General features: G+C 40.3%; 1 protein-coding gene across 2 annotated transcripts; it reads right to left on the bottom strand.

Moving 5' to 3' along the window:
* Nucleotides 1–16,730: 16,730 nt before the first annotated feature.
* Nucleotides 16,731–23,398, bottom strand: LOC109239641 (homeotic protein knotted-1). 2 transcript variants are annotated; one of them, XM_019406231.1, is made up of 5 exons: nucleotides 22,523–23,398; nucleotides 21,889–22,011; nucleotides 21,676–21,781; nucleotides 18,217–18,470; nucleotides 16,731–17,258 (listed from the first exon to the last, which is right to left on the bottom strand). In XM_019406231.1, the coding sequence occupies exons 1-5, from the start codon at nucleotides 22,892–22,894 to the stop codon at nucleotides 17,052–17,054; spliced, it is 1,062 nt and encodes a 353-aa protein (XP_019261776.1). In that variant the 5' UTR covers nucleotides 22,895–23,398; the 3' UTR covers nucleotides 16,731–17,051. The 2 variants fall into 2 exon arrangements, with proteins under 2 accessions (XP_019261776.1, XP_019261775.1); XM_019406230.1 differs by having other exon boundaries at nucleotides 21,646–21,781; nucleotides 22,523–23,396.
* Between the last annotated feature and the right edge of the window lie 4,119 nt (nucleotides 23,399–27,517).

The raw sequence follows: 27,517 nt of genomic DNA, 5'->3' as shown, positions 1-27,517 counted from the left end.
AGGTTAAGTTTAGTTTTTGGAGAACACATGTGCCATTTTCTTTACTGTTTTGAATAATTTGGTACTAGATTAACTTCTAAACTTTAGATTTTCTTTCTCTAATCAATTATTATGCATTCTATCTTAATTACTTCTTGTATTTCTTCATTTTTCATGAGTAGCTAAATTTCTAGCTAGGGTTGTGGCCCAACCCTAGTGTGGGCACTTAATGGGCGTTTCATTTAGGGCTTGTTTGTGATTGGGTTAGTGATATTTAGCCAAGTTCATGCTTGAATTCAAGAATTAATGGTTGCAAATATTGATTCATGCCTTTTTGACTTGGTCTCTACTTGAGAAAGAGAGACTAAGTCTAGGAAAACTTGGTTAACAAGAAATTGGGGTGAACTCAAGAAATTGATAGCCCCAATTAAAGGGTCAAATCCAGAGATAGTAAGACCTGACTTGAGCATAAATCACTTGATTTGTGCAATACCCATTTGGACTTGAGAAAGCCAAATTGGGCAAAATCACTCAAACAACCGAGAGGTATAGAGTGGGTAATTGCATGTGATTGCTATATTACAACCCCGACTAATCAAATTTGCCCTAGAGTTTACGACGCATTAGGTGACCACCTAGGTGGAAGTCACGACCCTGGATCTTTTATCATTTGAAAAACAAACAAAACCAAAAATATTGTCTCCTAGTTTCATATTTGCAATCAAAAGAATAAAGTAGAAGTAAAAACAACAAAAAAAATGTGGAAGTGTAATTTGAGGCACATTACACAATTGCACTAAATATATACTTAAACCCAATTCTAACTCCTTGAGGGTTCGACCCTGAATCGCGTTGGGATTTATTATTGCTTTGACCGCCTCACTACCTATATTTGTGGTGTGAGTTTGGGCGACATCACAACCATATCTGGATCCATATTTTGAAGGTCTCGGTGGGGCCGTATCGTCATTTGGGACTTGGGTGTATGACCAGAATCGAATTCGGAGGTCCCTAGCTTGAGTTATCGCAATTTGTTAAAAATTTGAAGTTTAAAGGTTTAAAGAATTTATAAATTTGGCCGATGTTTGACTTTTTTGATACCGGGTCCGGATTTTGGTTCCAGAACTTGGTATAGGTCCATTACTGTATTCATGACTTGTATGCAAATTTTGGTGCAAAACGGAAGTGATTTGACGTGATTCGGACGTCCGGTCATTAAAATAGAAGTTCTTAAGCCTTATTGAAAATTTCATTCATTTTGGTGTGTGATTCGTAGTTCTGGGTGTTATTTTGGTGCTTTGATTGCGTGAGCAAGTTCTTACAATATTTTTGGACTTGTGTGTACACTTGGTTTGGAGCCCCGTGGGCTCGAATGAGTTTCGGATAGGCTACGGATGGGTTGAACTTACTAAATTCTGGTTTCCTTAGCTGCTGCTGTCACCTGGTATTTCCTTCTTCGCAATTGCGAAGGTACACACCCGATCGCGAAGAGTGATCTCAGTTGGGAGGGGGGCAATACCTTACGCGAATGCAAGGCCTTGGACGCGAACACGGAGAAGTGGGGGGACTGCCCTTCGCGAACGCGTCCACACTAACACGAACGCATAGCTTTGAGAGGCCCTAGGCACAAACACGAGCCCAGGCTCACGAACACGGAGGTGAGGCGACCTAAACCTTCGCGAACGCGTGGATTTACTCGCAATTGCGCAAGCGAGATAGGCAATGCTCTTTGCGGACGCATCAGGTTTCACACGATTGCGATGAACACCTGATGCCCAGTGACTTAAATATTTCATAGTCGGGATTTCACCCATTTTTTTCCATTAAAGCTCGGCCTAGAGCCGATTTGGAGGAGATATTTCAACACCAATTCATAGGTAGTACACTTTAATTCATTTTCTGGCATTTCTAACATCACCCATTAATTTTCAGTCTTAATCTTTGTTCTTCCATGGTAGAAACCTAGGGATTTAGGAAGAATTGGGGGTTTTGCAAATTCGGGATTTAAGCCTCAATTTGAGGTCGAATTTCGAAACTAATTACATAATCGGGCTCGCGGGTGAATGGATAAATGGGTTTTGGTCCGAACCTCGGATTTTGACCAAGCGGCCCCATGGTTGACTTTTTGGGAAAAGTGTAAAAATCATGTCTTTATGTATTGTAATTGATTCCCTTAGCATTATTTGACGTTATCGAGTCGATTGTGATTAGATACAAGTCGTTTGGAGGCGGAATCTAGAGGAAAGGCCCCGGTAGGGCTTTGAGTTGATTGCGGAGTGAGGTAAGTGTTGGGTTTAACCTTGATTTGAGGGGATTAGGAACCCTAGAGCTATGTGTTATGTGAAATTCATGTGTGCAGCATATATGCGAGGTGACGAGTGTCTATACGCCGCCAAAATACTTGTTTCCCTATTTTTTTGCGTTTCATTAATTATTTCACCACATGCCTTATCTGTTACATGCTCTAAATACATCCATGATTTACTGCTACTTGCCTTAAGATGACTTACTTGTACCCGTAGATGTCATTCATTTGAATTGCCATGCTGTTTAGTATTCAATATTATGGGGGAATAAGGGAGAATTTTGTTGTACGGTGGGATCGGGTAGCGCGCTACAATAGGTGAAATAAGGGTGGATTGATAAGGTAAAATAAGGGTAAATTTTGATATTGAATCTGATATTATATGGTGGGATCGGGTTACGCACCGTAACATATATTTATTTATATTGTTGATATTATTATGGTGGAATAAGGGGGATTGTGTTGTACGGTGGGACCAGGTTGCGCGCTGCAATAGTCTATATGTTTCTAATTCCTTATTGTATTGTGTTCGCTTCGGTATTTTTATACGAGACTCTAAGTATTGGTATTTCTGGCATTTACTGTTTTTCCTTCGGAGATTGAGTTACTTTCATGTGTTAAATGCTTTAATTCATTTTCGTATTTTCTTTCCTACCACTATTTTATGTTGCGTACAGGTTATTGTAAGTGACTTCCTTAGCCTCGTCATTACTTCGTCGAGGTTAGGCTCAGCACTTACAGAGTACATAGGGTCGGTTGTACTCACACTACACTCTGCCCTTCTTGTGCAGATTTTGGAGTCGGCCCCAACGTTGATTCATAGATTGCTCGGGTCGGCTATTAAGTGGAGACTTGAGGTACAGCTGCTCGGCGTCCGCCACCCCTAAGGTCCCTTATTATTTATCTTAGCTTTGTATTTTCCCTCAGACAGCTTTATTTCTATTCAAGCCATTATTTGTATTATCTCGTGCAGTTGTGACACCAGATTCGGAGATGTATTTATATATTCCGGATATTTTGGCTTGCCGCACTTTATTTCGTTCCATCTTAATTATTTTTGGTAATTGGCATCGTTTAGACTTGATTTGCTTAAAAATGGTATAAAATTTATCTAATGTTGGCTTGCCTTGCAAGTGAAATGTTAGGCGCCATCACGGTCCCGAAGGTGGGAATTTCGGGTCGTGACAAGTTGGTATCAGAGCACTAGGTTACTTAGGTTTCACGAGTCACGAGCAAGCTTAGTAGAGTCTGGAGTATCGGTACTAAGACGTCTGTACTTATCTTCCAGAGGCTATAGAGTTTAGCAATAATTTCACTTCTATTCTTCTTTGTCGTGCGATTTTATTCTATCATTAATGATTGATCTCTTCTATTCTTGTTCTCTCGCAGATGGCGAGAACACGTACTGCATCTGCAACTGGACAGAAGTCGGAGCCCCCAGTGGTAGCTCCTACAAGGGGTAGAGGTCAAGATCGAGGTCGCGCCAGAGGTAGAGAAAGAGCTTAGTCTAGAGAACGAGCAGCAGCACCAGCAGTGGAGCCTCGGGTAGATTTTGATGAGGAGGTTCCAGCTCAGACTGTTCGCCACTCCAGTGCTTAAGGACGCTCTAGTCCGTTTGGTGGGTCTTATGGAGAGTTTGGCCCAGGCCGGTACATTTCCGGTGGCACCAGCCATATATCAACCTGGACGAGGAGCAGAGACTCCCGCTACTCACACTCCGGAGCAGAAGGCTCCCTAGTATTAGACTCCAGCAGCCCCGACAGTTGGATAGTTTAGCCGGTTGTTGCGGCACAGGCCAGTGATAGGCCCGCCATGTCTTCTGAGGCTTTATTGAGATTGGACAAGTTTACTAAACTCTTTCCAGTTTACTTCAGTGGTGCACCTTCTGAGGACCCACAGGATTATCTTGACCACTACCATGAGGTGCTGCGAAACATGGGTATAGTTGAGACCAATGGAGTCGATTTTGTTGTGTTTCAGATGACGGGTTCCGCCAAGAGGTGGTGGAGAGATTATATGTTTACCAGACCAGCTGGGTCGCCTACACTTACTTGGGATCAGTTCTCTCAGCTATTTCTAGAGAAGTTCCTCCCTGTCACACTGAGAGAGGATTATTGCAGGCAGTTTGAGCATCTCCAGCACGGCAGTATGACTATTACTCAGTACGAGACCCGTTTTGTGGATCTAGCTCGTCATGCCCTTATCGTGCTTCCTACTAAGAGGGAGAGGGTGAGGAGATTTATTGATGGAATCAGTTACACTATCAGGCTATAGATTGCCAAGGAAACCGGGGGTGATATTTCCTTTCAGACGGCTATAAATGTTTCTAGGCGGATCGAGATGGTTCTTGCCGGGAGAGGGGGCAAGTGTCGGATAAGAGGCCTCGTCATTCCGGTGGTTTCAGCAGTGCCTCGTCTGAGGGCAGGGGTGCTTTTGGTAGAGGCCATCCTCCTAGTCCATTTCATTCACAACTTCAGGCATCTTACAGTGCTTCAAGGAGTCGTGGTCCTTATGTACCTTATTCTGGGCAGCCAGCCTACATTGCACCATCAACTCGTATCAGTGCGCCTCTGATTTAGAGCTATCACTGTGGTTATCTAGCCCGTTTGGGTCAGCTTCAGTTCCAGCAGCCACAGCAGAAGGACCAGTGTTTTTAGTGTGGTGGTTTGGTGCATATCAGGAGGTCTTGTCCGAGGTTATTGGGCGGTACGCCATAACAGAGTTCTCGTGCCATGGTTTCAGCACCTATTGATCCACCGCCTACTCAGCCGACTAGGGGCAGGGGTCAAGCAACCAGAGGTAAGGTTCAGGGCGTTAGAGATGGAGGTCAGACCATTAGAGGTGGAGGCTACCCAGTTAGAGGCCGTCCCAGAAATGTAGTTCAGAGTGGTGGGGCCCAGCCCCGATGAATGCTTTTCTAGCTAGGCCTGAGGCTGATTCATCTGACGCCGTTATCACAGGTATTGTTCCCCTTTGCCATAGAGATGTTTCAGTTCTACTTGATCTGGGATCTACTTATTCCTATGTGTCATCATATTTTGCTACACATCTGGTTGTGCCTCGTGATTCTTTGAGTGCTATTGTGTTTGTAGCCACACCTGTGGGAGATTGTATTATTGTATATCGTGTCTATTATTCGTGTGTGGTTACTATTGGGAGTCTTGAGACTAGCATAGATCTCCTACTTCTTGATATGGTAGATTTTGATGTCACCTTAGGTATGGATTAGCTGTCACCTTATCATGTTATATTGGATTGTCATGCCAAGACGGTGACCTTAGCTTTGCCGGGGTTGCCTCGTTTAGAGTGGATGGGGACTCCTGCCCACTCTACCAGCAGAGTTATTTCTTATGTGAAGTCTCAACATATGGTCGAGAAGGGGTGTTTAGCCTATTTGGCCTGTGTTTGCGATTCTAGCGCGGAGGTTCCTTCAATGGATTCAGTACCAGTTGTTCGTGAGTTTCCAGAGGTGTTTCCTGCAGACCTGTCGGGGATGCCGCCCGACAGGGATATTGATTTCTATATTGATTTGGCTTCGGGTACTCAGCCTATTTCTATTCTGCCATACCGTATGGCCCCGCCAGAGTTGAAGGAATTGAAGGGGCATCTACAAGATTTTCTTGACAAGGGCTTCATTAGACCTAGTGTCTCGCCCTGGGATGTGCCCGTATTGTTCGTGAAGAAGGAGAATGGGTAGAAGAGGATGTGTATAGACCGTGTTGAACAAATTCACTATCAAGAACAAGTATCTGTTGCCGAGGATAGATGACTTATTTGATCAGCTGCACGGTGACAAAGTGTTTTCGAAGATTAATTTGAGGTCTGGCTATCACCAGTTGAGGATTAGGGCATCTGATGTCCCTAGGACGGCTTTTCGGACTCTGTATGGGCGTTATGAGTTCCTACTGATGCCATTTGGGTTTACAAATGCCCCAACTGCATTTATGGATTTGATGAACCAGCTGTTCAAATCCTATTTGGATTCTTTTGTGATCGTATTTATTGATGATATCTTGATCTACTCCCTCATCGTCAGGAGCATGAGCAGCATCTTTGGATTGTACTTCAGACTTTGAGAGATAGCCAATTATATGCCAAGTTTTCAAAGTGTGAGTTTTGTCTAGACTCAATCACCTTTTTACGGCATGTTGTATCGGCAGAGGACATAAAGGTGGATCCTAGGAAGATTGAGGTAGTTCAAATATAGCCTAGACTAATTCAGCTACAAAGATCCAGAGTTTCCTGGGTTTGGCAGGTTATTACCACCTGTTCGTGGAGGGATTTTCATCTATAGCAGCCCCATTGACCAGATTAACCTAGAAGGGTGCCCCGTTCAGTTGGTAAGACGAATGTGAGTTGATCTTTCAGAAGACTATGGCGCCAGTGTTGGTATTACCCACAGATTTAGGATCTTACGCGGTGTATTGTGATGCATCTCGTATTGGGCTTGGTGCGGTATTGATGCAGGATGGCAGGGTGATTGCATATGCATCACGGCAGTTGAAGGTTCACGAGAAGAATTATCATGTTCATGACTTAGAGCTAGCAGCCATTGTACATGCGCTGAAGATATAGAGGCACTATCTTTATGGCATGTCATGCGAGGTATTCACGGATCATTGGAGTCTACAGTATTTGTTCAAGCAAAATGATCTCAATTTGAGGCAGAGGAGAAGGTTGGAGATGTTGAAAGACTATGATATCACCATATCCCCCTGGGAAGGCTAATGTGGTGGCCGATAAGTATGGGCAGCCTTGCGTACATTCCACTTGGTGAGAGACAACTTGCAGTAGATTTTCAGGCTTTAGCCAATCAGTTGTGTGAGGTTAGACAATTCAGAGCCCAGTCGTGTTTTAGCTTGTACAGTCGCTCGGTCTTCCTTGTATGAGCGCATCCGAGAGCGGCAGTATGATGACCCTCATTTGCTTGTCCTTAGGGACACGGTGCGGCATGGTGGTGCAAAGCAAGTTACTGTTGGAGATGATGGGGTTGTGATGATGCAGGGCCGTATTTGTGTGCCCAAGGTGGATGGGCTTCGTGAGTTGATTCTTGACAAGTGTAATGACCCGACCAGTCGTTTTGAGCATTTGCACATCGCTCGGTAGTTTACGGGCATGAATAGCTCCATATGATGTATTATGACTTATGTGAATCGTCGGTTTTGGTTTTCAGGTTATTCGGAATAGGTTTGGAAGAATGAATTTCATTGTTGAAGTTTTAAGTTGAAAGAATTGACCAAGTTGACTTTTTGTGAATTTGACCCCGGAATGGAGCTTCGATGGTTCCGATAGGTCCGGATGGGGATTTTGGACTCGCGCGTATGCTTGGGTTCGCATTTGGATATTTCTAGAAGGTTTCTGCACAATTTGGCGAAAACTGGAAATTTGAAGGTTTGGGAAGTTCAAAAGTTTTACTAAGAGTTGACTTTGTGGATATCGGGTTCAGATTGTGGTTCCGGAGTTGGTATAGCACTGTTATATCATTTGGAACTTGTGTGCAAAATTTGGGTTAATTCCGAGTTGATTTGCTATGTTTCGGCATCGATTGTGGAAGTTGAAAAGTTCAAAGTTCATTAAGTTTGATTTGAGGTGCGATTCATCATTTCGATGTTGTTATGCGTGTTTTAAGGCCTCGAGTAGGTCAGTGTTATGCTATTGTACTGTTGGTATATTCGGACGGGGTCCCAAGGGGCTTGGGTGAGTTTCGGACGAGGTTCGAATTTGTTTGGATCATTTTTGGCCAAGTTGCTGGTGGCAGATCTGGTGTGATCACACCTGTGGCTGGTTTGTGCAGGTGCGATGGTCTCAGAAGCGTTAGAGGAGTCGCAAAAGCGAGAAGAGGCTGGGCGAGGAAGATCACAGGAGCGGAGAAAAGAGCGCAAGTGTGAGGAATTGGAAGCGCAGGTGCGAAAGTCTTCATAGAAGCGGAGTTTGACACCGCAGGTGCAGGGGTTACTGATCAAGGCCATTTTCACAGAAGCAAAGTTTTACCGCAAAAGCGGTGGTCGTAGATGCGACGAATTGTCCGCAAATGCGGAATCGCTGGGCAGAATGTTATAAGTTCGAGGGTTGGTCATTTTTATCACATATTGAGCTATGGACTTCAGAATAGAGCGATTTTTGGAGCGATTTTCATCACAAGGATTGGGGTAAGTACTCTACACTCGATTTTGATTAAATTTCATGAATACATGTTCTTTTTTAGCAATTGGTTAAAGAATTTAGAGAGGAAATTGGGGTTTTTGGCCTAAAATTTCATAATATGAATTTTCGAGTTTTGAACACCGATTTCGAGTCAGATTTGAGTGAAACTAGTATGGTTGGACTCGTAATTGAATGGTTGTGAGTTTTGTCGGGAACCGAGGCATGGGCCCGGGTGTGATTTTTGGCCGGTTTTGGGTTTTGATTAAGGATTCGATCTTTATCATTTGGAATTGTTTCCTTGGGCTTTATTTGATGTATTTGGGTTGCTTTTGGCTAGTTTTGAGCCGTTCGGAGGTCGCTACGCGTGTGATGGCATTTTGGAGCATCGTTTGGCTTGCTTGGTATTGGAATTGGCTTGTTCGAGGTAAGTAACATTTTCCAAACTTAGTGGTGAGGGTATGAAACCCCGAATTACGTGTTATGTGTTTGGTGTTAATGTGACGCACACACTAGGTGACCGGCGTGTGGGCGTGCACCGTGTGAATAGTGACTTAGTAATTTTTGTGGTATTGTGTAGTTACTCGATCTTATCTGTAACCTTGAAACCTCTATGTACTTGAGCTACTGAGTTGTGATACATGTTAGAAACCATGTCTAGGCTATATGCTTATCCTGTTGGGACCCACTGAGGTCATTTTGCTGTTGAGCTGTCTGCTTTCATTGCTTTACCTACTCAGTCATATGCATATCATATTTCAGTCTCTGTTATCATTTATTGACATATCATATCATCATTTTTGGGCTAGTTTCATAGCATTGTGAGCCCGAGGGACGGGAGAGATTGATGACTAAGTAAGGCCGAGGACCTGAGTGAGAGTGATATTATGGGATCGGGTTGCACGCTGCAGCATTTTATTTTGATTACATCTTTTGGGATCGAGCTGCACGCCGGAGCAATATAGCGCTTGGGTTGAAGGATCCACTCCGGAGTCTGCACACATCCCCAGTGAGCGCAGTCGACTATGTATATATATTTATGGATCGGGTTGCACGCCGCAACAAGCCGTATGGCTATATGTATATGGATGGGGTTGCACGCCGCAACGAGCCTTACGGCTATATATATGTGGATTGGGTTGCACACCGCAACGAGTATTGTATAGTGCTGAGTGATTGAGTGTGTAGTGTATTGAGCACGGTAAGAGATAATGCGAGACAGTGAGATTGAGTACTCTGAGAGTGTGAGTACATGAGTTCATCATTGAGAGGCATTTCATTTGACATGCGTACTTGAGATACATGCATAGAGATGTATTTCCTTCTGCTACCCGGTTTTGGTGACTTTCATGATTTTACCTGTATCTTGACATGTAGGCATAGAGATGTACTTTCCTCATGCTATCTGAAATGAAACATTTACTTGTTGAAAGGCTTTTGGGAAAAATTACAATTTTCAAACTATCTCATATTTTTCGACGACTTTGGTAATGGATTTGGGTTTTCACTGATATACTTGAAAAGCAAAATGATTTTCGAAAATTATGAATAAGCTGAGTATTTTAAATTTTGAGTTACTTCTTTTATTACTTGCTTTACATTGTTATGAACTGTTGTGGGCTATTGGTGTTGGACCCGACCCTTGTTCCAGCTCATCACTACTTTCAACCTTTTGTTATGTTGTTACTTATTGAGTACATGGGGTCGGTTGTATTCATACTACACTTCTGCACCTCGCGTGCAGATGTTGGCTGCTATTGTTGCTGTGTTCGATGGGAGCTAGATCTGAAGATGTACATGCGTCCCTGTTATAGATGCCTTTTGTTCATGGTAGCCTTAGATTATAAAACTCTATTTATGTACTTTCAAACAGAAGATGTATTTACTTCATATCAGCTTGTAAATTCTAATCTTAGAAGCTTATGATTTGTACCACCAGTCCTCCGGGTAATGTATAAGATTGAGATAATTTGTTTGCTTAATTGTATTGTTAAATATTATTGGGAGTGGTTAGTTATTAATTGGCTTACTTAGCGGGTTGGGTTAGGTGTCGTCACGACTAGGGGATTTTCAGTCATCACAAGGAGGCCAATAGTTCCCGGTATTCTATTCATTCGGGCGCCGCCAAGATGTATCTGCGGCAACATTATTGGTGGAGAAGGATGAATAAGGATATAGTTTCATATGTATCCCGATGTCTAAATTGTCATCAAGTAAAGTACAAGCATCAGAGACCTGGTGGCTTGCTTCAGAAGTTAGAGATTCCTGAGCGGAAGTGGGAGCGTATCACTATGGATTTTGTTGTTGGACTCCCACAGACTCAGAGGAAGCTCGACGCGGTATGGGTCATTGTGGACAGGCTGACCAAGTCAGCACATTTCATTCATGTGGCAGTTACCTATTCTTCAGAGCGGTTGGCTGAGATCTACATCCGCAAGATCGTCCGTCTTCATGGTGTGCCCGTGTCTATCATTTCCGATCGAGGTACATAGTACATCGCGCACTTCTGGAGGGCAGTACAGCTTGAGTTGGGCATGCAGGTTGAGTTAAGCACAGCATTTCATCCTCAGACGGACGGACAGTCCGAAAGCACGATTCAGATATTGGAGGACATGCTTTGCGCGTGAGTTACGAATTTCGGGGGTTCTTGGGATCAATTCTTGCCACTTGCGAAGTTTTCCTACAACAATAGCTACCAGTCGAGCATTCAAATGGCTCTCTATGAGGCATTATATGGGAGGCGGTGTCGATCTCCAATTGGATGGTTAGAGCCGAGGGAGGCTCGTTTGTTGGGTACAGTTTTGGTACAGGATGCCTTGGACAAGGTCAAGATTATTCAGAATCGACTTCGCACAGCTAAGTCTAGGTAGAAGAGTTATGCCGACCACAGAGTTCGTGATGTTGCATTCATGGTCGGAGAGAGGGTATTGCTCCGTGTTTCACCCATGAAGGGTGTGATGAGGTTCGGGAAGAAGGGCAAATTGATCCCTAGGTATATCGGACCCTTTGAGATTCTTCAAAGAGTAGGTGAGGTGGCCTACAAGCTCGCATTGCATCCTAGTTTATCAATAGTGCATCCAGTGTTCCATGTGTCTATGTGTCCCTGCTCTGGAAGTATCACGTTGATCCGTCCCATGTGTTAGATTTCAGCTCAGTCCAATTGGACAAGGATTTGACTTATGAGGAGGAGCCGGTGGCTATTCTAGCCCTGCATGTCCGATAGTTCAGGTAAAAGAGTTATCCTTCAGTTCGAGTGCAATGGAGGTCAGTCGGTCGAGGCAGTCCGAGTCGGACATGCGGAGTAGATATCCTTACCTTTTCACCGGTCCAAGTACTTTTCTATGTCCGTTCGAGGACGAACGTTTGTTTTAGAGATGGAGAATGTGATGACCCGATAGGTCATCTAGGGCTTTAACCCTTAATTTTGTGTTTCGAAACCTCAAATAGCTTTTTTTAATCGTCCTCGTTTAGCGTGCAAAATCCATGCCTTTCTCCAGAAGGTTTTTATGTGAAAACTTGATTAAAATATGAATTCGTGCCTTAAAAATTCATTTGAGCTGACTTCAGTTAACGTTTTGAGCAAACGGACCCGGATCTATGTTTTGACGGTCCTGGTGGGTCCGTATCGTGATTTGGGACTTGGGCGTATGCTTGGAATCGAATTCGCAGGTCCCTAGCTCGAGTTATCGCAATTTGTTGAAAATTTGAAGTTTCAAGACTTAAAGAATTTATAACTTTGATCGATGTTTTGACTTTGTAGATACCGGCTCTGGATTTTGGTTCCGGAACTTGGTATAGGTCCATTACAGTATTCATGACTTGTCTGCAAAATTTGGTGTAAAACGGAAGTGATTTGACGTGATTCGGACGTCCGTTTGTTAAAATAGAAGTTCTGAAGCCTTATTGAAAATTTCATTCATTTTGGTGTCTGATTCGTAGTTCTAGGTGTTATTTTGGTGTTTTGATCGCGTGATCGAGTTTGTATAATATTTTAGGACTTGTGTGCACACTTGGTTTGGATCCCCGAGGGCTCGGGTGAATTTCGGATAGGCTACGGATGGGTTGAACTTAGAAAATTCTGGTTTCCTTAGCTGCTGCTGTCAACTAGTATTTCCTTCTTCGCGATCGCGAAGGTACTCACGCGATCGCGAAAAGTGATCTCGGCTGGGTAGGGAAATTACCCTACGCGAACGCAAGGCATTGGACGCGAACGCGGAGCAGTGGGGGAACTGCCCTTCGTGAACGCATCCATACCAACGCGAACGCATAACTTTGAGAGGTGGGGGCTGGGAGTTGAGGTTACTCTACGCGAACGCGAGCCCGGGCTCGCGAACGCGGAGGTGAGGCAGGCTAACCTTCACGAACGCGTGGATTTACTCGCGAACGCGGAAGCCAAATAGGCAATGATCTTCGCGAACGCATCAGTTTCACGCGATCGCGATGAACACCTGCCCCCCAGTGACTTAAATGTTTCAAAATCGGGATTTCACCCATTTTTCATAATCTTTCCATTAGAGCTCGGCCTAGAGGCGATTTGGAGGACAAATTTCAACACCAATTCATAGGCTAGTACGCTTTAACTCATTTTCTTCCACTTCTAACATCACCCATTAATTTCTAGCCTTAAGTTTTGTTCTTCCAACGTAGAAAACTAGGGATTTAGGAAGAATTGGGGGGGTTTGCAAATTCGGGATTTAGACCTTTGAGCTTTGGTTCGAACCTCGGGTTTTGACCAAGCGGGCCCGGGGTTGACTTTTTTGACTTTTTGGGAAAAGTGTAAAAATCATATCTTTATATATTGTAATTGATTCCTTTAGAATTATTTGACTTTATCGAGTCGATTGTGATTAGATACGAGTAGTTTGGAGGCAGATTCTAGAGGAAAGGCCCCGGTAGAGCTTTGAGTTGATTGCGGAGTGAGGTAAGTGTTGGGTTTAACCTTGATTTGAGGGAATTAGGAACCCTTGAGCTATGTGTTATGTGAAATTCATGTGTGTAGCGTATATGCGAGGTGACGAGTGTATATACGCTGCCAAAACACTTATTTCCCTGTTTTTTCGCGTTTTATTAATTATTTTACCACATGCCTTATCTGTTACATGCTCTAAATACTTCCATGATTAATTGCTACTTACCTTAAATGACTTACTTGTACCATTAGTTGTCAATCATTTGAATTTCCATGTTGTTTAGTATTCAATATGATGGGGGAATAAGGGAGAATTGTGTTGTACGGTGGGATCGGGTTGCGTGCCGCAACAGATGAAATAATGATGGATTGATATGGCGAAATAAGGGTGAATTTTGATATTGAATCTGATATTATATGGTGGGATCGGGTTGCGCGCCGCAACATATATTTATTTATTATTGTCGATATTTTTATGGTGGAATAAGGGGGATTGTGTTGTACGGTGAGACCGGGTTATGCGTCGCAACAGTCTATGTGTTTCTAATTCCTTATCGTGTTGTTTGGCTTCCGTATTTTTATACGAGATTCTAAGGATTGGTATATCTAGCATTTATTGTTTTTCCTTCAGAGATTGAGTTACTTTCATGTGTTAACTGTTTTAATTCGTTTCCGCATTTTCTTTCCTGCCACTATTTTCATGTTGCGTACAGGTTATTGTAAGTGACTGCCTTAGCCTCGTCACTACTTCGTCGAGGTTAGGCTCAGCACTTACAGAGTACATGGGGTTGGTTGTACTCATACTACACTCTGCACTTCTTGTTCAGATTTTGGAGTCGGTCCCAGTGCCGGTACATAGATTGCTCGGGTCGGCTATTGAGTGAAGACTTGAGGTACAGCTGCTCGGCGTCCGCGGCCCCTAAAGTCCCCTTCTTATTTATCTTAGAAGTGTATTTTTCCTCAAACAACTTTATTTCTATTCAGACCTTTATTTGTATTATTCTAGTAGCTCGTGCACTTATGACACCAGATTCGGAGATGTATTTATATATTCCGGATGTTTCGGATTTCCGCACCTTATTTCGGTTCCATCTTAGTTATTTTAGTAATTGGCATCATTTAGGCTTGATTTGCTTAAAAATGGTTTAAAATTTATCTAACGTTGGCTTGCCTGCCAAGTGAAATGTTAGGCGCTATCACGGTCTCGAAGGTGAAAATTTCGTATCGTGATATTGAACTCGTGGGCCTTCACTTTAAGTCCTTTACCGGCTCCTTGACCCATGAGGTTAATTGAATGACTCCCTTGTTTCTTAAGTTTTGACTCCTCCTAAGTAGGCATACTGGACAATTCACTAACATTCCACCTATCCTTAATAGTATTATAATTAATTTGAAAAAGTCCATACTCAGGAGGCAACGAGTTTAGAATAAACTGAATCAAGAATGAGTCATCCACTTTCATCCCCAAGGTCTGAAGTCTTACTGCAATACTAGTCATCTCGACGATATGATTTTGCATACTGCCCGACCTAGTGAGTTCGGCCATTAGTGTGCCAGCGAGAGACTTATCTGCAGAACGAAAACGTTCTTCCACAAACTTCAAGTATTCCCTGGAACTTTCTGTTTGTGGAATAGTATTCTTAATGTTGTTGGCAATAGTCATTCGCATAAACATAAGGCTTAGCCTGTATAAGCGTTCTCATGCTTTATGAAAGTCTTCTCATCCGCACTGCTCATATCAGTAATGGCAGTAGGCTTATCATTCAGCAGAGCCAAGTCAAAATCCATAAGTGAAACTGGATTTGTTCATGCCATTCAGAGAAGTTCAATTCGTTGAACACAGTAACAGAGGAAGCGTGCGAATGAAGAAGAATAGCTGCAAAATAGATAATACAAGCTCACAAATAATATGAATTCAGTAAAAGCAATAAAAGTATATCGCTATTCTCCTTTGGATAAATACTACGACACACTATCATAATTTAAATATCTTTTAATCTTTAATAGGTAATTAAATATTTTTAACCAAATATATGACATCTTTGGACAGACAATATATTTGACTAAAGAACATTAATTTTACCTTATTATATTCGCTATTCATAAAACAATTGCTTCACCGTTGGGTAAATCCTTAAACTCTAGCAATAGTGAAAGTTAGTTTATCCATTAGTTTTATGGATAAACTACAATTTTATGCATACATAATTTCTCAAACATACCAGTTTGACCACTTTGGCAACTAACAAACTATATGAACATAAATACACGCAGAAAACAAATATTACAATATTTTATGCATGTGAATATTTTAGACCTTCTAGTTTGATCACGTGGGTGACTAACAAACTATATGAACATTAATACATGCGTAAAATGAACATGAATTTGATGCATGTATAAATATTAAACATTCTAGTTTGATCACTTTAGTGACTAACAAACTATATAACTTTGAAGCACATACATTAATTATTATACAATACCAGAACCAAATCCCAATCAATACAATGAAGGATTTACGTGCAATTACTGTGAAGTGTATGTATTCCAGAAACCTTTAGGAATAAAACATTATCACTGGAGTGGTCCAAAATATATTAAAATTGCACGTGTTCATAAAGTGAAATCGCAAGCCAAATTTGTTGAAAATTCACTTTAGCAGGCCAATATGTTGGGGGGGAAATTTTGCGGGTACATGTAAACATATAATGCCTTATTTACATTTAAAATTCCACAGTAAGCACAAAACTTCAAACGTTGCGATTTTTATCATCATATATATATATATATATATATATATATATATATATATATATATATATATATATATATATATATATATATATATATATATTAATTTCAATCACAAGGCAATTAGAGGAAAGAACAAATCGACAAAATCCTTTGAACAAAGAATCATTATGCCGCATTAGATCAGTTATGTATTACAAAATGTAATGGTGATTTTGGAAACAATTCGATATTTCATTCGCAGAAGATTATCAGTCCAAGTAATCCAGGCTCTGATACCACATGTAAACATAAACTTTAATTCATACTAGGATCTTGAACATGATAATCTTACATAAAATCGTTACAGAAAACATACCTGAAGCGGAAGCGTTTATTGAAATTGGTTTCTCGCCCCTTGCCCTAACTTTCATTATCGCCGCCTTTAGTGATGGAAAAGAAGAATAGAATATGTGGTAATCCTGACGGGTGAGGAGAGGACCAATTTATAGAGATCCTCACTTAATCTTGTACATCCATCAAGTAACCGATCGGATGGACAAGATTTGTCATTAATTAAATATTAATTAAGGGCCTTAAGTTTATTGTGCCTCATACATAATTAGGAAAAATCTAACAATATGATCCACAACGTTCATTAAATTACAGATTTAACACTTTCGCACTAAAAACCAGATATGGTTCATTACTATTCAAAATACCAAGTACAAAGGATTCTCATCATATACAATTGATGAATTGAACAAGCAATAAATACCCTTGCTTATGCTTACAAGGCTACAAACATACTAATACAACTAAACAACCATAATTAAACACCCTAATTTACCTATTCATACTCACCTTACAAGGAACATGGCTGTCACTCAAAGTACAGATTTCCAAATGTGATATTCTGCAAATACATCTCTCCAAAATCTCAAAGCATGTGAACAAATCCAAACACTCAATGATGTTTTGCATTTACTGTCCCAAACGAAAAGGACCTTCTGCCATATAGTGACCTTCCATATAAAGAGCTGCTGCATTCTGAGGATGAACACCATCCATTACCATGAACTGCATGTCTTCTGAAGGTTTCCAGTGTCTTTTCCTTTGGTTAATGAACCAGTTGTTTATTTGTTTCTGGTCCAAACCTGTTGTTTCAGCCAATGCCACCTTCTCTGACTCCTGCAAAGTTATTACAAACTAAAATTGACACTAGACCAAGACCATATAATTTAGAAATTTCTACATTAATTGTATGTGTTTCTAAACTAGGTAACCAACCTTATTTTACAGGTTCGAACTCAGCTAGTTCCATTTTTTATAAACAATGACGTATACTCAGGGGCGGAGCTAGAAAGTTAGATACGGGTTCAGTCAAATCCAGTAGCTTTAGTTCAAATTCTGTATTTACATTAATAAATCTACTAATTATGTACAAAAAAGTCGCTACCCCTGGTATGCGCCACTTTTCTCCCAAAGTTACGGGGTTATTTTGACAAGTTCCTTCGACGTGGTGCTTTCAAGGGCCCTAGTATACTCTCCATATTCATCTATATCGGTTTTGGGGGTACAGTTAGTTCAATGGGAGAATCGCCCTCCAAATTCAAAGTTTTCTTTTTTGAAGTTTCAACCTTGTTGACTATGACAACAGTCGAGGCTATAAACAGACCCGTGACTATGATAGGGCGATACACTCTGCTCTCACGTGACCTCTACTCTAACTAAAAGACTAAAGGCCCCTACTAAAGATTGGCCACCAAACTACAACCGAGAACAAAATTTAAAACCTATAAAATTCAAATCCTGAATCTGCCTCTGCCCAGTGGCGAAACTAGGAATTTTTCCAAGAGTATTCAAATTTAAAAGAAGTGAGAAAAAATTCCGATAAAGAGTGTTCAATATGTGTTATATACCTCTAAAACGTAATATTTTACCTACGTACACAGTGCAATTTTTCGACGAAGGTTGGTCAGTTGATCACCCTTGTGACCATGTGGCTTCGCCAGTGCCTCTGCCTATAGTTATATTTTAGATGATTTAATAGTGTAAAATTTTTTTAACACCATTACTGCATAGAAGTTAAACTCGGACCATATTAGGTGAAACAATGAGTAGTGCACATTTGAATAGAGTTTTATACCGAAGGATATGGCCACTTGTAATGTAACTCCCACCAACTGAGCAGCTTCTGGCGTGCATCTTTGGGCAATTTCCCCTTTTTCTTCTTCTTGGAAAGTTCTTGTTTGAGACTACTTAAATAGCCACTGTATTTTCTCAATAAGTGGTTCTTCAGTTCCCGATCTTCTGCTCGTGGATCAATTTCAGGAATTTCAGTTTCCCCACCACTGTTGTCCTGCTCCTCTTCTGATGATCCACCACCCTCACATTTGTCCTCTGTCCATTTATTTATCAATAAAGAAGATATAGGTTAATTATTCTTGACCTTGCTGCCTGAAATCAATAGTATCTAGTTCACTCACAATAATTGCAAAAGTTAAGCTCTTAAAAAAATTTCATGTTGATAAACTATTCTTTTCAATGGTGGATACTATAGCAAGGGGCGGATGTAACGTAGGAGTGCCGGGTTCAACTGAACCCTGTACTTTCGACGCGAAATATAAATTTATGTGTAAAAATTGACCAAAACTATAAAATCTAGTAGATATGAACCCATACCTTTTCAAATACAATGGCTTCAATGCTAAGAATATTGGATGTTGAACTAATACAATTTAAATCTTAGATCTGCCTATGATAGCAACAACTACTATGCTTATGTCGCAGGCAAATTAGATTGGCTATATGAATTCTAACTAACAATGTCATTCCATAAACACTGAAAATTCTATATTCTCTACTGGCATATCAATCTTTAGTATGGTCAAAAGACTGGTAGAAACTTAGTCCTTTTTGTTTTACCTTTAAAGGATTCTCAAGTAGCTTATTTGCCTCCTCAAACATAGTTTAGTTTTATTGTTCTTTTATATCTAATGACACCAAACAGTTATAGTTTAATTCTCTATTTTTTTCTCACATGCAAGCATGAATTTTTCACAAATCGACCTAATAGCAAAGTAAAATGCTGAACATTCTGTTTCAAGAGAGGTCGACTCTCTATCTAGTATGAGTGAGAATTAAGTGGAATTTGTTTGGAACTCCTGCTGAGAAGAAATTAATGAAAACCAATCACGTATTAGATATTTTCTATATTAGCTAGTGATAAAATAAGGTTTAAATGAAGATATGCTTTACGATCAAAGCACCTTTCCAATTACTATATATATACGACCAAGTATTCTTCCACATAGAGACGAATATATAAGTAATCTTCTAGAGTTGGCAACTTAATAGTAGAGGGGCAACAGACCTTATTCAACCAAGGAATTTTTCTTGTAAAGTGTCACATTCAATATGTTGATAAGATCCCAAAAGAGGAAACTTCTTAATCACTTCCAAAGAAGGAAACAACCCTTTCTTGACATGCTTCTTCAATAATATTACACAAAAGAGTACTTTAAAGAAACAAAAGGAAGTGCAGATATGTATTTTCTGAACTTCGCGCAAGTGAGATAAATCCATATGTATCTTTCTTGGTTGGAGGATAGTTTTATGATTGGTTCAAGAATAATTTCAAGCTCATACTATTGGGCACTTATTCATAAGGAGGGCAAGGCCAACCCAGTGCACGAAGCATCCTGCATTTACCCAGGGTCCGAGAAAATATCGCACCCAAGGTGTGATGTAGGCAGCCTATTTTGATACAAGCATCAGCGGCTGATTCCATTGCTCGAACTCATGACCTATAGATCATACAGAGACAATTCTACCGGCCCTTGGTTGGAGAATAGTTTTATGGTTGGTTCGAGAATAATCTCAAGCTCATATACTATTGGATACTTGTTCATAGGAAGGCAAAATTAGTTTAATTCTTAATCATTTTCACGACATATTATGGAATTGTTTTTATAACCAAGAAATTCCAAAGTCATCGGCGTATGGTTCGAAATCCTATAATGCGCTTCTCCTCTTAACTTTTTTTGAATAAATACAAAGATTTTGTTTGCCCCAACTTCGATTATGACATGTGTCTAACTCACATATTGCACATTTCTCTCTTACCATTAAACCAAAGTCCCGAGAGCCAAGGTATACATGTGATATTAGACACCAAAAATTTCTTTTAAGAAAAAGGAAAAGAGAAGTGTAAGATAAACATAAAAGGAAAGAAGCTAACAGGAATATGGTACTCGAAACAACAATAGTATTACATCTTTTTTCTCTCGCATATTTTTCATGTCCATTTTCCTTAGCTCGTTGTCGTACTTTGCTTTAAGAAATTACTTTTTGCACAGAAAACTGATGCTTAAAATCGTAAAAGCAGCAATCACAAAAATATATGATAAGAAAATGGAATCAACATGTCCAGAGAGATGTAGAAATTAAATAAAGAAACTAGTGAAAAGAACAAATAGTTAGAGTAGTTGAGAAGACCAAAAACTAAAGAGGAAATAAAATATTGGAGAAAAAGATATCTGACAAACATGGCAGGCTACATGGTGTAGCACTGATCATGAACAGCACCCAATGTTCTTCATTTTTCCAATGCCTATTAGCTACCGCAGAAGACCACATACTAAAGCAAACTCTACTTGGAAATGACAGCAATATTATTACCTTCAGATACATGCACGTATATTTATATTTTTGTTTGACTTTCAAGAATGTGTGTTGTGTGTGTATACATACTACCAGTACATAGGCAACTACGAACTATAAAGACTCAAGTAGTTACTGTGGAGTGTCAGATAAATGTGTTTGTGAGAGAGAGATCATATATATGTAAAGCAGAATTTTATGTAGTGGGAACAATATTACTATTAAGAATTTGTCAGAATACACTGGAAATCTGGACCCATAAAGCTAAAGCTAAATTAAAGAAGATTAGAGAAACAAACGTGTGGCTTCCTCATTGTTTGTATCTCTAAGATTTGTCTGTCTCTCCATTTTTTTATTGCATAATGCAACCAAATCATCTCTTTTTCAACAATGAAGTAGACACTTTATTTGCATAATGCAACTAAATCATATACTATTATCTTTTTTTAACAAAAAAGTAGTATATACTATTACTACCCTCGTACAGTCGTAAATAGGGTTTTCTTACTCTACACAGAAAAACATTGGAAATGGAGAATGATGTTTCCCTTCAAAGCTGTCTTGGACGGAAATAGCACAAACATTGGCACAGTATTAAATGAACCAAAACAACTTCTTTCTTTTTTTCTTCTTTAAGCATTCAAATAAGGAACTTTAACCGGTCCCTTTGTTTATTCTTCTCTCATTCTTTCCATGCTTGGCAATTACGATGAAGAACAAAACTCACTTATTCTATACTAGTAGTACTGAGCAAAATTATGAATTTGAGTTTATGGATTCTGTGTTGGTATAAACTATTTGTATATATTAATTAAATTTTAATACAAATACAAAATCTAAATCAAAACTAGTGAATTTTGCCGAACTCGTAAGTGGAACTGTGCTTATGAGAAAGAAGAAAAGGAAGTAGTACCAGAGTTGAAGATCCGAACGGGGCCATTACCAAGCATATTAAGCTGAGTTTCGATTTTTCGCATGAAATCCATTGCTTCATGTAGGGGCCTTGTAAGCTCCTCTCTGTACTTCACTAGCATGTCATAATAAGCTTCCTGAATATAAATACACAAAGAAATTCATGCCTACATTATTAAATTAAAAAAGTAAAATATTCATATTTTTTAATGTTACGAAGATAAAGATATTAAAAGAAACTGACCATAAATTGATCAAGTTCTGGGTCCTTAGTAACATTCCTGTCGGTCGATGAATCTCGTTGCCTCACCTCAAACTCTTGCCGTACTGCCGATAGCCTCGCCACCACTTCCGGCGGTGCTCCCACCTATATAAAAATAATTTACTTATATATACTGACAGTATTAATAATTTTTAATTAATCAATGTAATTTAATTTATTGTAACATATTAATCTTATTTTCAAAATAACTAGTTGCATTTATTATGAGTAGATATTTGTAATTATCTAGCAAACAAAGAGATCTGATACTCGACTGCCTGAAAGAAAGAAATCTCAGTATAGAATTATTCCGCTGCAGCATAGGAATGAATTTAACGAAGGAGGCTACTATAGTTGAGCCTAACTAATTTTAAAGAGTCATATTCAGTCACTCAGAAATATTCATAAAAATTCTTTTATACTGTCAAATTAAACTACACCTCAGACATTCCGAGAAAGATGTGTAGTAGTTTTCGGAGAATCGGAGACAAAAAATCAATTTCTTTTATTATAAGTGAATTAATTAATTCACTTTGGAATGTCTCAAGAAAAAGATGAAACAGCCAATTTGTTCAAGCTATGTCAATATACTAACATTTAAGCAAAAAGTTGATACCTTTTGACAATCCATGTAAGCGTCCAAAAGGTTAGAACACTGAGGATGAGCAATAATCTTGGCTTTTAAAGCATCAACTTCACTACCAGAACTCTCACTCTCGTGATGATTTTGAACCGTCTGATGATGATATCCACTACGCATAATCGAAGGGTATTCAAATGTATGATGATGAGAAGTACTGCCTCCTTCTGTCTTCACTATGGGATGTACCACTGCTTGAGATTGATCATAACAATCGCCGCCGCCGCCGCCGCTGCTTCTTCCATAAATAGATGAATTTGGGGATGCAAGAAGTGGAATTCCACCGTACAAGAAGTTATTACCTCTTTGAGCTGAGTTCTCCCCCAGTTGATTATAATTATTCTCCATTAATTACTCTTAACAAGATATGGTAAAAAAAATATATATATAAAGATCGGGAACCCTAAATCAAAGACGTGGATAAACAGTTGAGAACTAGATGAAACCCTACAGAAACTCTACAATACTTACTATTCGTCAACTAAACTAACTATATGGGGAAAGTTCATTTAACTCTTCGAGATCTCTTCTTTATTTGGTAAAAGAAACAAAAAAGGGAAGAATTAATTGGATATTTTTGCTTGTGTGTTCTCTGGTTAAGGAGGCCAAGAAATGAAGTTACACTGAAGAATTGAAGTTTCGGTCAAGAGCGAAGCTAAAAGGTAAACTACGAGTTGGACTGAACTTATCTTGACAACATGGAAGATGATGGCTGTGAACAAAGGTAAAAAGGAAAGGAAGGGAAGAGTAAGGTAGTGGCCGCTCCTGGTAGCGGCTTCGTAGATGACAAGACGTTCTTACGTTGAAGAATAAGGAAATGTATTGGAAAATATTACTTGTCCTTATTTTAACTATACCCCCTATAATCCTATGCAGAAAAGAAGACCACTCAATTATAAAGAAAGCATAATTATTTTATTTTAAAAAAAATTAACAGTTAGATCTTTTAACTTTCTCTTTCCTTTTTGTTTTCTTTTGCTTTTCCCATTACTTCCACGGGAAGGTCTTTTCATTTTTCTTTTCCTTTTCGGGAGGTCTTCCTTTTTCTATTGATTTATTTGGCTACCTTGAAATTTTAGTTTATTACTATAATTGATAGAAAAATTGAGTTATATAAATTGGTTAAATTTTTAATGCTACTGTTGATTTTCTGGCAGTCTGTTGTTCTCTCACTATGTTCGCTTCGGTTTTCTTATTATCTTGCTATTGTTATTGTTTGTTGCTATGACTTTATTTCTTATTTCATGAGCCGAGGGTCTATCAGAAACAGTCTTTCTACCTTCCCAGGATAGGGGTTATTTGACCAAAAATATAGATTTTGGTTCAACAAATTGGATTTTAATAAAGCATGGTCAATCTTATCCAATAATAATATTCTCAAAACCAAGTTGTCGGTTTTATGATTAAAAACATGTATATTTGACCGAATGATAATGAACGTGAGCAATAATAACAGAGTTTAATGATCCAAAAAGATAAAAGACGGCATTTAAATAGTAATAAATGGCAATGAATGGCATTTAAGTAAATAAAAACGTGTGAGTCACCTAAAAAGCAGTGGTGGATTTAGGGGGGCGCAAGGGTGTTCACCCGAACCCCCTTTGCCGAAAATTACACTGTATATATAAGGCAAAATTTGGTTTTTACCTCTATATATTATGTTTTGAATCCCCTTCACATAACCCAAAAGCATGGCTTAGTGGTTAAGGGGATTCAAAACATTTATGTGATTTATTGGTGCAATTCCCACTAGCTACAATCTCATTAAAAAATTTAAATTATTCCCTTTTTGAACACCCTTAGCAAAAGTCTTGCCTCTGCCACTGGTGAAAAGGGTGAGATCTGTAGATATTCTTTCAGACAATGATGAATGATTGATGAGCCTTTGAACACTCAGGTTGTTCTTGGATCCGGTGGAAAGAATAGACAAGAATCTTAGTAAAAGTTTGTTTTTGTACGCTTTTAACAAGACCAGATTCTCTCTACTAAATTCAAAGTATTTTTTTACAAATGAATATTTCTCCCCCACCTCTCATTGTATTTCTTTTTATTTATAGGAAACATATTCCTAGAAACCCTAATGGTACAGGTGCAGAGAATATCCACTAGAATATTCTTTTTAGTGTCCTATCTTGAAACTGGCCGTTATAACTTTGTCAAGGATGATCGGTCTCGACCTCCCTCTTTGACGACTCCTCGACCTTAATCATTGCCAACTTCGATCACAACCTTCACTACTTCTAAAGTCACTTCGACTTTGTGCAGGCCTTCATGGGAGTCGTATTGGTGACACATGGCAGCCTGTGAATGCCTCCCTAATGCTAACACGAATTAATCATATTAGAGAATTTTTGCCGATACAAGGGTAAAGTCTGCATACATGCTATCCTCCCCAAACCCCGATTATCGTGTTTAAGGAACAGAATGATGTCATGGCATCAAGCGTCGTTATGTGCATATTTCTGATGCGTTGTCTCGATTCACGTGTGACCCTTGATTGGATCTGCCATTTCGATTCCAGTGTCAATTATGACGAGCCGTTTTTGAGTTTAGTGACATTATCTCTATAAATTGAGGCTTTTGGACTTGAGTTTGAAGTTTGCTTCTCCTAAATTTCTAGAGCATTATCCTTCTTTGTTATTTTATTCTCTAAACTTCCTTCCACACTCTACTGCCTTACACCATCTCCATTCTTTCCCGCTCGTTATTCTTCTTTACCACTTTGCACCATGTCTGACTTACCATCAAACGCTGGTGAAGGGAGCAGTATTCCTCCTTTAGCAGTTGTGTTTCCCTCTCATGGGGAGGGTGCTTCACCATTGTTGATGACGAAAACTTCCCGTCTATGGAGGAAATAATCCCTCGCAATCCTGACGCTAGGTCCGACCTCACCATGTTACCTGACACCGCGCTGGAGTCTTTCGGTCGGCGATGGCGCCTAAGGAATTGGCGGGACTCAAGGCCAAATTTGGCCTCCAAACCATGTCGAACTGATCCATTCTGGTGAGGACGTGGTACATGTTCATCACCCCGGATCTGCACTTTGTATGCTTATCCTTTCCTCATCGGTTATTCGTTCCCCCTCCTTCCATTAGTGAAGGAATTTTATCGTCACTACGGTGTCTGCCCTACTCAGCTTGCACCGTACGTCTATAAAATTATTTGAATGTTGACCAAATTTGTTGAGCTAGTCAGGGTCGAGATGACGCTGCAACATTTGGTTTACCTCTTCACCCCTAGCTTCTATAGGGGGACGATACTGAACTTTCGCTATCGTAGAGGCAAGTGTTTGGTGGTAAAGACGGATGATAAGGCCACTTGCCAATTCTGGCTCAATTTTTTCTACATTAAGATCGAGGACGTGATGGCTAATACTAATGGCTTTCCAGAGGCTTGGAATTACATACGTAAGTGCTCTTTTTTTGTGTTCGCGTCCTTTTACTTACTTGGAGTTAGTTGAAAGACTTTCTCTTTCTTTGTAGCCAACACTCAGCCTCCCGTTCTAGTCACGCACATTTCTGACCGGGTCGAGCAAATCATCCCCCATGTCGTAGGGACATGCAACTGGCCGAGCTTCATCAAGAAGGTCAGACCGGCTCTTCCTTCGACATGTGAGTTTCCCTATTTTCTTGTGATCGTTCCATTTTTTGTCGTATACCGACTTGTTTGTTGACTTCGACGTTTGTTTCTTTCCCAGCTAGGGGAGTCTCTCGAAAGAGCCGGGCATCGGTGCCATCCTTCTAGAGGAAGGTTGATGCACCATCGGCTTCTGCCCCTATTTCGACTACTTCCACTTTTATGCCGACCCCTTCCTCGGTCGCCGCAATCCGAGGGCCTGCCCCCATTCCGTCCTCTGCTTTTGCTTCTCAACTTATTTCACTAATTGATGAGGATGATGCTACCTCTCTTGAGGACAGTGGTCTAATGCCTCGTAAGAGGAGAGTCATGGATGCAAGAGGGGAAAGGCCAGTAGCCGTTGACTTGGAAGAAGGTGACTTTGTTCTTCGAGAGACGGCTATAGTGTATGTTGGAGAGAACACCAAGGTGGGCTTGGAGGCCCCACATATGGAAGAGATGGACAAGAATGCATTGATACGTCCTCTGAGAAAGATGGTCGAGGATGGGACGCGCGACGATGGACTCGCACTTCTGAGGCAAGATGAGGCCTCATCTTCTAGGGCCGTAGCGGATGTCCCTTCTTCTGCTGATGGCAGAAAGAAAGTCGTTGCTGAAGTGGATGTCGGATCTGATTCCAACATGAATCTTGACGATTTGAGGATGTTTAATGAGGGACTTACTCAACTCGAGGTGAGGTTGGAAGGGGGATCCAAAACTATTATGATCCCAATGGATCGTAATCTTCTTGTAAATAACGAGGAAGTAGTCCTTTCCCTCGGTACTCTTTGTTCCGAGGTTGAGGGTACGACCCTCGAGACAATAAATGATATAACTCTCTCGACTAACATTGATGGTCTTGCTCTCGGGGTAAGTACGACCATTGTCTGTTCTTTTCCTTATGATTTGGTTCCTTTTGTAAAATCTAATTCCCCTTTTTTGTTTTGTAAACAATTATTCTAGAGATCGGGAGTGCCTTGGAAACGTGCCTTGGAAGTACCGAGAGCTCCGGTGTGGGCTTCGCGAAGGCAATGATGTGCGGGTCCTGAGGGAGCGCTTAAAGAATAGGGACGGGGAGCTAATGCGCGTTTTAGAGAAATGAAGCGTCCTTGAAGGGACATTGAGGGAAAAAGAGAAGGAGCTTGATAAGACGAAGTCTGCTCGATCGGAGGCTCAGAAGAGGGTGAAGTTCCTTGAAGAGGTAGACCGAACCCTTCGTTCTGAGCGAGAAATTGACTTATTCATGGCGAGGACTAAAGAAGAACAGCAGGATGAAAGGATTGGGTAGTTGGAGAAAGAGACCTCCGATCTTCATGATCAAGTTGCTGCTCTAAAGGCCGAGAAGGCCAAACTACT

The sequence above is a fragment of the Nicotiana attenuata genome, unplaced genomic scaffold (assembly GCF_001879085.1).
Source record: "Nicotiana attenuata strain UT unplaced genomic scaffold, NIATTr2, whole genome shotgun sequence".
In the NCBI taxonomy this organism is placed as follows: domain Eukaryota; kingdom Viridiplantae; phylum Streptophyta; class Magnoliopsida; order Solanales; family Solanaceae; genus Nicotiana; species Nicotiana attenuata.
Note: the sequence above shows the minus strand (reverse complement) of the source record. Positions and strands in the feature narration are given on the sequence as shown.

Excerpts from the sequence above, each read along its gene's own strand:
- LOC109239641 (XM_019406230.1), bottom strand. The coding sequence starts at position 22,894 with ATGGAGAATAATTATAATCAACTGGGGGAGAACTCAGCTCAAAGAGGT. Across the intron at positions 21,782-21,888 it reads CAGAACTTGATCAATTTATG|GAAGCTTATTATGACATGCT; the intron begins GTCAGTTTCTTT and ends ATTTATATTCAG. Across the intron at positions 17,259-18,216 it reads ACAAGTGGCCATATCCTTCG|GAGTCAGAGAAGGTGGCATT; the intron begins GTATAAAACTCT and ends ATAACTTTGCAG.